This window comes from Oncorhynchus masou, chromosome 21 (assembly GCF_036934945.1).
Source record: "Oncorhynchus masou masou isolate Uvic2021 chromosome 21, UVic_Omas_1.1, whole genome shotgun sequence".
Taxonomy (NCBI): Eukaryota; Metazoa; Chordata; class Actinopteri; order Salmoniformes; family Salmonidae; genus Oncorhynchus; species Oncorhynchus masou.
Genome location: NC_088232.1, coordinates 4,880,001 through 4,890,000, shown reverse-complemented (window position 1 = coordinate 4,890,000; position 10,000 = coordinate 4,880,001). Strand labels below are relative to the sequence as shown.

Here is a 10,000-nt window from a genome sequence, read left to right as displayed (position 1 = left end):
TACAGATAAACCTGGCAAAATGGACGCTTCTACAGATAAACATGGCAAAATGGACTCTTCTACAGATAAACATGATAAAATGGACTCTTCTACAGATAAACATGACAAAATGGACTCTTCTACAGATAAACATGACAAAATCGACTCTTCTACAGATAAACATGACAAAATGGACTCTTCTACAGATAAACATGGCAAAATGGACTCTTCTACAGATAAACATGGCAAAATGGATTCTTCTACAGCTAAACATGGCAAAATGGACTCTTCTACAGATAAACATGGCAAAATGGACTCTTCTACAGATAAACATGACAAAATGGACTCTTCTACAGATAAACATGGCAAAATGGACTCTTCCACAGATAAACATGATAAAATGGACTCTTCTACAGATAAACATGACAAAATGGACTCTTCTACAGATAAACATGGCAAAATGGACTCTTCCACAGATAAACATGATAAAATGGACACTTCTACAGGTAAACATGACAAAATGGACTCTTCTACAAATAAACATGACAAAATGGACTCTTCCACAGATAAACATGACAAAATGGACTCTTCTACAGATAAACATGACAAAATGGACTTTTCCACAGATAAACATGACAAAATAGACTCTTCTACAGATAAACATGACAAAATGGACTCTTCCACAGATACATTTACATTTACATTTAAGTCATTTAGCAGACGCTCTTATCCAGAGCGACTTCCAGATAAACATGACAAAATGGACTTTTCCACAGATAAACATGACAAAATAGACTCTTCTACAGATAAACATGACAAAATGGACTTTTCCACAGATAAACATGACAAAATAGACTCTTCTACAGATAAACATGACAAAATGGACTCTTCCACAGATAAACATGACAAAATGGACTCTTCTACAGGTAAACATGGCAAAATGGACTCTTCCACAGATAAACATGACAAAATGGACTCTTCTACAAATAAACATGACAAAATGGACTCTTCCACAGATAAACATGACAAAATGGACTCTTCTACAAATAAACATGACAAAATGGACTCTTCTACAGATAAACATGACAAAATAGACTCTTCTACAGATAAACATGACAAAATGGACTCTTCTACAGATAAACATGGCAAAATGGACTCTTCTACAGATAAACATGACAAAATAGACTCTTCTACAGATAAACATGACAAAATGGACTCTTCTACAGATAAACATGACAAACTGGACTCTTCTACAGATAAACATGACAAATGGACTCTTCTACAGATAAACATGATAAAATGGACTCTTCTACAGATAAACATGACAAAATGGACTCTTCTACAGATAAACATGACAAAATGGACTCTTCTACAGGTAAACATGACAAAATGGACTCTTCTACACAAACATTCCAAAATATAATCTTCTACAGATAAATATGTTCAAAACTATTTGAAGTTCTGCCTATAAATGGCTTATAAACAAGACCGTTTTCTAACTGTTTAATTAAGCACATTCATAAGTGTATAAAAAGCTTTAATTGAGCACTCCTCAAAAAGCCAGCGTCTCTCGCTATTCTCTGTCCAGTCTCCTCTAGATTCACAGTGCAGATCCAGCGGAGGCCCGATGTCCGGTAGTGACAGACACTACAGGTTAGGACCTCTCCTCTCCGTCCCTCTCTCTTCCTGACACTGATGCAGTCAGACTGAGGGCACTGAGGCTGCACAGAGAAGCCCTAATTCATTTTGGGATATGAAGGCCAAACAGCACTGAATGACAGGAGGTAGGGAACTGGGAGTGAGGGTGGGTGGATGAGTTGTCTGTCTGTCTGTGAGTGTCTGTGCTTGTTTGTGTGTGTGTCTGTGTGTGTGTGTGTGTCTGTGTGTGTGTGTGTGTCTGTGTGCATGTGCGCAAGTCTTTCTCTCAGACAACGGGAGAGAGAGAGGCAGGCCGAAACTGGGCCATGTTGGGGTGAGAAGTGCCTTGTCATAGTATAGTCCTGTCTATATGACAACGAGATGCAGTCACAGCCAACGGGCCTATTAACAGAGCCTCCCGTCTCCTATCCACAGTCCGGCTACTGACCTCTGCGCTGAATGGCACTAATGTCACATTAGGAGAAACTAGTTCTCTCTGTGTACTTGAGATGCACTTAAACCTTCATTTCAACTTTAACCCCAACTGCATTGGGTCAGCAATTACCAGGCTAAATCTATAACACATGTCAAACAATGATCATAACAGACAGCAATGCTATAACAACAGACACACAGTTCAGACAGAGGTTTCAACCGCATGACAGGGAAACGGGACATATAGACTAGTTAGAATGGGAAAATGAACTATATTTAACTTCTCTATAAGAGTCTGTCTGGCTATCAATCAGACTAACTAGACACAGATGGAAGTTCCGGGCATTTCCATAAGCACACATTGAGAATAGTGAAACATTCTGTTGTCAGCAAAGAGAGTAACTGTTGTGTTAGTAAATAGAGAGAAAGTAGCAACAATGCTGTGCCTCACCATTACAAGATGTTGCGAGAACATTATACAGTAAAGAGAGGGAACGTTGAGGGAATGTTGTGCAGTAAAGAGAGGGAATGTTGTGCAGTAAAGTGAGGGAACGCTATGGGAATATTGTGCAGTAAAGAGAGGGAACGTTGTGCAGTAAAGAGAGGGAACATTATGGGAATATTGTGCAGTAAAGAGAGGGAACGTTGTGCAGTAAAGAGAGGGAACATTATGGGAATATTGTGCAGTAAAGAGAGGGGACATTATGGGAATGTTGTGCAGTAAAGAGAGGGAACGTTGTGCAGTAAAGAGAGGAAACGCTATGGGAATATTGTGCAGTAATGAGAGGGAACGTTGTGCAGTAAAGAGAGGGAACATTATGGGAATATTGTGCAGTAAAGAGAGAGAACGTTGTGCAGTAAAGAGAGGGAACATTATGGGAATATTGTGCAGTAAAGAGAGAGAACGTTGTGCAGTAAAGAGAGGAAACAGTATGGGAATATTGTGCGGTAAAGAGAGGGAACGTTGTGCAGTAAAGAGAGGGAACGTTGTGCAGTAAAGAGAGGGAACGTTGTGCAGTAAAGAGAGGGAACGTTGTGCAGTAAAGAGAGGGAACGTTGTGCAGTAAAGAGAGGGAACGTTGTGCAGTAAAGAGAGGGAATGTTGTGCAGTAATGAGAGGGAAAGTTGTGCAGTAAAGAGAGGAAACGTTATGGGAATGTTGTGCAGTGAAGAGAGGGAACGTTGTTCAGTAAAGAGAGGGAACAGTATGGGAATATTGTGCAGTAAAGAGAGGGAACGTTGTGCAGTAAAGAGAGGGAACAGTATGGGAATATTGTGCAGTAAAGAGAGGGAACGTTGTGCAGTAAAGAGAGGGAACAGTATGGGAATATTGTGCAGTAAAGAGAGGGAACGTTGTGCAGTAAAGAGAGGGAACGTTGTGCAGTAAAGAGAGGGAACGTTGTGCAGTAAAGAGAGGGAATGTTGTGCAGTAAAGAGAGGGAACGTTGTGCAGTAAAGAGAGGGAACGTTGTGCAGTAAAGAGAGGGAATGTGGTGCAGTAAAGAGAGGGAACGTTGTTCAGTAACGAGTGGGAATGTTGTGCAGTAAAGAGAGGGAACGTTGTGCAGTAAAGAGAGGGAACGTTGTGCAGTAAAGAGAGGGAATGTTGTGCAGTAAAGAGAGGGAACGTGGTGCAGTAAAGAGAGGGAACGTTGTGCAGTAACGAGAGGGAACGTTGTGCAGTAAAGAGAGGGAACTTTGTGCAGTAAAGAGAGGGAACGTTGTGCAGTAAAGAGAGGGAATGTTGTGCAGCAAAGAGAGGGAACGTTGTTCAGTAAAGAGAGGGAACTTTGTGCAGTAAAGAGAGGGAACTTTGTGCAGTAAAGAGAGGGAAAGTTGTGCAGCAAAGAGAGGGAACGTTGTTCAGTAAAGAGAGGGAACATTGTGCAGTAAAGAGAGGGAACGTGGTGCAGTAAAGAGAGGGAACGTTGTGCAGTAAAGAGAGGGAACATTGTGCAGTAAAGAGAGGGAACTTTGTAGAGTAAAGAGAGGGAACTTTGTGCAGTAAAGAGAGGGAACTTTGTGCAGTAAAGAGAGGGAACTTTGTGCAGTAAAGAGAGGGAACTTTGTGCAGTAAAGAGAGGGAAAGTTGTGCAGTAAAGAGAGGGAACGTTGTGCAGTAAAGAGAGGGAAAGTTGTGCAGCAAAGAGAGGGAACGTTGTGCAGTAAAGAGAGGGAATGTTGTGCAGTAAAGAGAGGAAACGTTGTTCAGTAAAGAGAGGGAACGTTGTTCAGTAAAGAGAGGGAACGTTGTTCAGTAAAGAGAGGGAACGTGGTGCAGTAAAGAGAGGGAACTTTGTGCAGTAAAGAGAGGGAACATTATGGGAATATAGTGCAGTAAAGAGAGGGAACGTTGTGAGGATGTTGTGCACATAATGGGAACGGTATAGAGCGCAGATAGAGAATGTTGTGAGAACATTGTAGGGACGTTGTGCCTTACCATTACAGGACATTTTGAGAACATTATATACTAAAGAGAGAAGGTTGTGGGAAGGTGGTGCAGTAAAGGGAGAGAAGGTTGTGGGAACATTGTGCAGTCAAGGGAGAGAAGGTTGTGGGAACATTGTAGGGACGTTGTGCCTTACCATTGCAGGACATTTTGAGGACATTATATACTAAAGAGAGAAGGTTGTGGGAACGTTGTGCAGTCAAGGGAGAGAAGGTTGTGGGAACATTGTAGGGACGTTGTGCCTTACCATTACAGGCGAGGCCGTGGTGGCTGTGAGCTGTGACCTGCGTTACAGGTAAGTACAGCGTGGCTGTGTACTCTTCCTCGTCCTCGTCCGACTCATGGACCGCTGGATGGGCGCTGGCGCTACTTAGCAACGAGCTCTGGTTGTCATGGAGATTGGGTGATGGTGGTTGCGAGTGTGAATGGTCAGAAACTGATGGGCTGGGTAGAGAGGATGGCATGGGAGAACCTAAAGAAAAAAATTAAACCGCCCATAAACAATAAGACTAACAAACAAACAAACAACACAAAATGAAACTATGGCAACGGAACATACAGGTTTTGCAAGTAGAAATCATACTGACATAGAAAGTGTCAATGGGACATTGTGACAGTTGGTTTGCCTGGGTGAATACTTGGTTTGTCAGTCAATAACCGTGTCATCATTGCGTCTGTGTTCACTAGATTGTTATATATGTCTGGCATACATAACAACTTGGAGACCGTGGCCATTTGACTAGCTAGTCATGGCTGTCACTCATTTCCAACTTGAGTTCCTGCAAATTTCAGACCACAATAACCCTCTTAGACACCACACACATCCTAGACACCACACACATCCTAGACACCACACACATCCTAGACACCACACACATCCTAGACACCACACACATCCTAGACACCACACACATCCTAGACACCACACACATACAGAAATACACTGACATATTCATACAAAGCCAACTGGATTCCAAGAATGTGTTAAGTGTGTCTCGAGTTCACACACACGCACACACACACACACACACACACACACACACACACACACACACACACACACAGACACACACACACACACACACACACACACACACACACACACACACACACACACACACACACACACACACACACACACACTGCATATTGGTTTGAAAGGTAATGATAGCATGTTATTTTTCTCTGACTCTCCACACACAATACCTTCATCACAGATACAGAGTAGCAATGGCTGCACAATGCAGAGACAACAACACTGCAGAGACAACAACACTGCAGAGACAACAACACTGCAACAACACTCCTGGAGTGCGCCCCAAATGGCATTCTAGTGTCATTTATAGTGCACTACTTTAGATCAGGTCCACGGTCACGTCTCTAAGGCTGTTATTAGCAGATCACACAGGAAAGAGCACCAAGCCCTCTTCTGTATCTCGCCCCTAAATCCCAATTTCCTGCAGCGATTGTTGTGGGGAGACCGTCTGAAATGGGGAGGACAATTTCCGATTTCTCCCGGGAGGAGGGAGAGGCAGGCGTCTGAAGAAAGACAGAAAGACAGAGACGGGATCCTTTACTCAAAACGCTGACGGCCTTCTGAACTTTATCTCACGGCTGCTCCAGACAACTAGACCAGAATGATGAAGACATGCTACATTATACCACCGTCTCGCATGGACATGTCTTACCGCGTTTCACATCTACGCTACCGGGCCGCTTGCCGGTGGGCTTTTTCCACTTACAAGATTGAAAAAGCGAGATAGTCGCCCCGTACGTACAGTAGGACTTTCACAGCTGTCTACTTGATGGCAGCACTGGGCCATATCCACATCAGCTGTATTCTCATAGAGTCATCAAGACATGGATAACAGGCTATATACCCTTCAGGCAGGATAACAGGCGGCGATGGGGAAGTGTGTGTGTGTGTGTGTGTGTGTGTGTGTGTGTGTGTGTGTGCGTGGTGTGTGTGTGTGTGTGTGTGCGTGCGGTGTGTGTGTGTGTGTGTAGGCTGTGATAAGTTAGTGTGGCAGTAAATAAATAACCGCTCACTTAGTTGTGACAGATGGTTCCATCAAGGATTTAGCAATCCAAGGGCTTTATAGATGAATGTGATTGATTGGTGGAGGGATACTGTGTTAAATACAGCTGATGGGAGAAACACAATTAGAGGCTGAGAAGTCTTGGGGGACTCTAGCCCAGTTCTATACTGTTCATCTCTGTATCAGTTCTATCTCTGTTCTATACTGCTCAGCCCTGTATCAGTTCTATCTCTGTTCTATACTGCTCAGCCCTGTATCAGTTCTATCTCTGTTCTATACTGTTCATCTCTGTATCAGTTCTATCTCTGTTCTATACTGCTCAGCCCTGTATCAGTTCTATCTCTGTTCTATACTGTTCATCTCTGTATCAGTTCTATCTCTGTTCTATACTGCTCAGCCCTGTATCAGTTCTATCTCTGTTCTATACTGCTCAGCCCTGTATCAGTTCTATCTCTGTTCTATACTGCTCAGCCCTGTATCAGTTCTATCTCTGTTCTATACTGCTCAGCCCTGTATCAGTTCTATCTCTGTTCTATACTGCTCAGCCCTGTATCAGTTCTATCTCTGTTCTATACTGCTCAGCCCTGTATCAGTTATATCTCTGTTCTATACTGCTCAGCCCTGTATCAGTTCTATCTCTGTTCTATACTGCTCAGCCCTGTATCAGTTCTATCTCTGTTCTATACTGCTCAGCCCTGTATCAGTTCTATCTCTGTTCTATACTGCTCAGCCCTGTATCAGTTCTATCTCTGTTCTATACTGCTCAGCCCTGTATCAGTTCTATCTCTGTTCTATACTGCTCAGCCCTGTATCAGTTCTATCTCTGTTCTATACTGCTCAGCCCTGTATCAGTTCTATCTCTGTTCTATACTGCTCAGCCCTGTATCAGTTCTATCTCTGTTCTATACTGCTCAGCCCTGTATCAGTTCTATCTCTGTTCTATACTGCTCAGCCCTGTATCAGTTCTATCTTTGTTCTATACTGCTCAGCCCTGTATCAGTTCTATCTCTGTTCTATACTGCTCAGCCCTGTATCAGTTCTATCTCTGTTCTATACTGCTCAGCCCTGTATCAGTTCTATCTCTGTTCTATACTGCTCAGCCCTGTATCAGTTCTATCTCTGTTCTATACTGCTCAGCCCTGTATCAGTTCTATCTCTGTTCTATACTGCTCAGCCCTGTATCAGTTCTATCTCTGTTCTATACTGCTCAGCCCTGTATCAGTTCTATCTCTGTTCTATACTGCTCAGCCCTGTATCAGTTCTATCTCTGTTCTATACTGCTCAGCCCTGTATCAGTTCTATCTCTGTTCTATACTGCTCAGCCCTGTATCAGTTCTATCTCTGTTCTATACTGCTCAGCCCTGTATCAGTTCTATCTCTGTTCTATACTGCTCAGCCCTGTATCAGTTCTATCTCTGTTCTATACTGCTCAGCCCTGTATCAGTTCTATCTCTGTTCTATACTGCTCAGCCCTGTATCAGTTCTATCTCTGTTCTATACTGCTCAGCCCTGTATCAGTTCTATCTCTGTTCTATACTGCTCAGCCCTGTATCAGTTCTATCTCTGTTCTATACTGCTCAGCCCTGTATCAGTTCTATCTCTGTTCTATACTGCTCAGCCCTGTATCAGTTCTATCTCTGTTCTATACTGTTCAGCCCTGTATCAGTTCTATCTCTGTTCTATACTGCTCAGCCCTGTATCAGTTCTATCTCTGTTCTATACTGCTCAGCCCTGTATCAGTTCTATCTCTGTTCTATACTGCTCAGCCCTGTATCAGTTCTATCTCTGTTCTATACTGCTCAGCCCTGTATCAGTTCTATCTCTGTTCTATACTGCTCAGCCCTGTATCAGTTCTATCTCTGTTCTATACTGCTCAGCCCTGTATCAGTTCTATCTCTGTTCTATACTGCTCAGCCCTGTATCAGTTCTATCTCTGTTCTATACTGCTCAGCCCTGTATCAGTTCTATCTCTGTTCTATACTGCTCAGCCCTGTATCAGTTCTATCTCTGTTCTATACTGCTCAGCCCTGTATCAGTTCTATCTCTGTTCTATACTGCTCAGCCCTGTATCAGTTCTATCTCTGTTCTATACTGCTCAGCCCTGTATCAGTTCTATCTCTGTTCTATACTGCTCAGCCCTGTATCTGTTCTATCTCTGTTCTATACTGTTCAGCCCTGTATCAGTTCTATCTCTGTTCTATACTGCTCAGCCCTGTATCTGTTCTATCTCTGTTCTATACTGCTCAGCCCTGTATCAGTTCTATCTCTGTTCTATACTGCTCAGCCCTGTATCTGTTCTATCTCTGTTCTATACTGCTCAGCCCTGTATCAGTTCTATCTCTGTTCTATACTGCTCAGCCCTGTATCTGTTCTATCTCTGTTCTATACTGCTCAGCCCTGTATTAGCCCTGTAACAAATAAGGGAGATATTAACCTGCCCCACACCACTGGGTCCTGGATACGTGTGTGTGTGTGTGAGAGATTGTGTGACGGGGTGGCTTGCGAGTGTGTGTACATGCCTGCATGTGTGTGTGACATTTTATTTGACAAAAGTAGATATTACAAACTGTAGCTGGTACCTTGCCTTAGGTGTTATGTACCCTGTTCTCCCATATTACACCAACCACTTTAATAATGAGGACAGTCAATTGTGAGAGGAAGCTGAGCGTGTGTGTGTGTGTATCGCCTGTGGTCAATGTCTCTCTTGATGCTCTTGAACAATCACTCTTAATTAAGAGGAAAGTACAGACAAGGCCGCAGAGAGTTGGGGGGGGGGGGGGGAGGGAGGGAGGGAGGGGGAGAGAGAGAGAGAGAGAGAGAGAGAATAGATAGCATATAGACAAATGTATGGATAAGATTGACAAACAGATTTCGTATGATAGAGAGAAAATTGAGAGAGACTGATAGAGATGTTAAAGGCTGTAATAGACTGATAGAGATGTTAAAGGTTGTGATAGACTGATAGAGATGTTAAAGGTTGTAATAGACTGACAGAGATGTTAAAGGTTGTAATAGACTGATAGAGATGTTAAAGGTTGTAAAAGACTGATAGAGATGTTAAAGGTTGTAATAGACTGATAGAGATGTTAAAGGTTGGTAAAGACTGATAGAGATGTTAAAGATGTTAAAGGTTATGATAGACAGAGAGATGTTAAAGGTTGTAATAGACTGGCAGAGATGTTAAAGGTTGTAATAGACTGATAGAGATGTTAAAGGTTGTAATAGACTGACAGAGATGTTAAAGGTTGTAATAGACTGACAGAGATGTTAAAGGTTGCAATAGATTGATAGAGATGTATATTGCATACCAAGAGTGAATCTCTGTCCCTGCAGTGTATGTGTGTGCTCTGTGTGTATTGTGTATGTATGTCTGTCTACAGGCTTCAGTGGAGTGTTTCTTTCTGACAGTATTGGTGCCTGGCCCTACGTGGGCATGCTGGGAAGGTTCACAGGTGCATGA

At 42.9% G+C, this 10,000-nt stretch overlaps 1 protein-coding gene across 2 annotated transcripts in view; it reads right to left on the bottom strand.

Moving 5' to 3' along the window:
- The window catches only part of LOC135507602 (teneurin-3-like), a 462,717-nt gene that overhangs the window by 191,984 nt on the left and 260,733 nt on the right, over positions 1 to 10,000 (bottom strand). For both annotated transcript variants that reach the window (XM_064927148.1, XM_064927149.1), the window contains exon 5: positions 4,749 to 4,973. In XM_064927148.1, the coding sequence (XP_064783220.1) occupies positions 4,749 to 4,973 (225 nt within the window). The remainder of the gene's footprint in view (positions 1 to 4,748; positions 4,974 to 10,000) is intronic.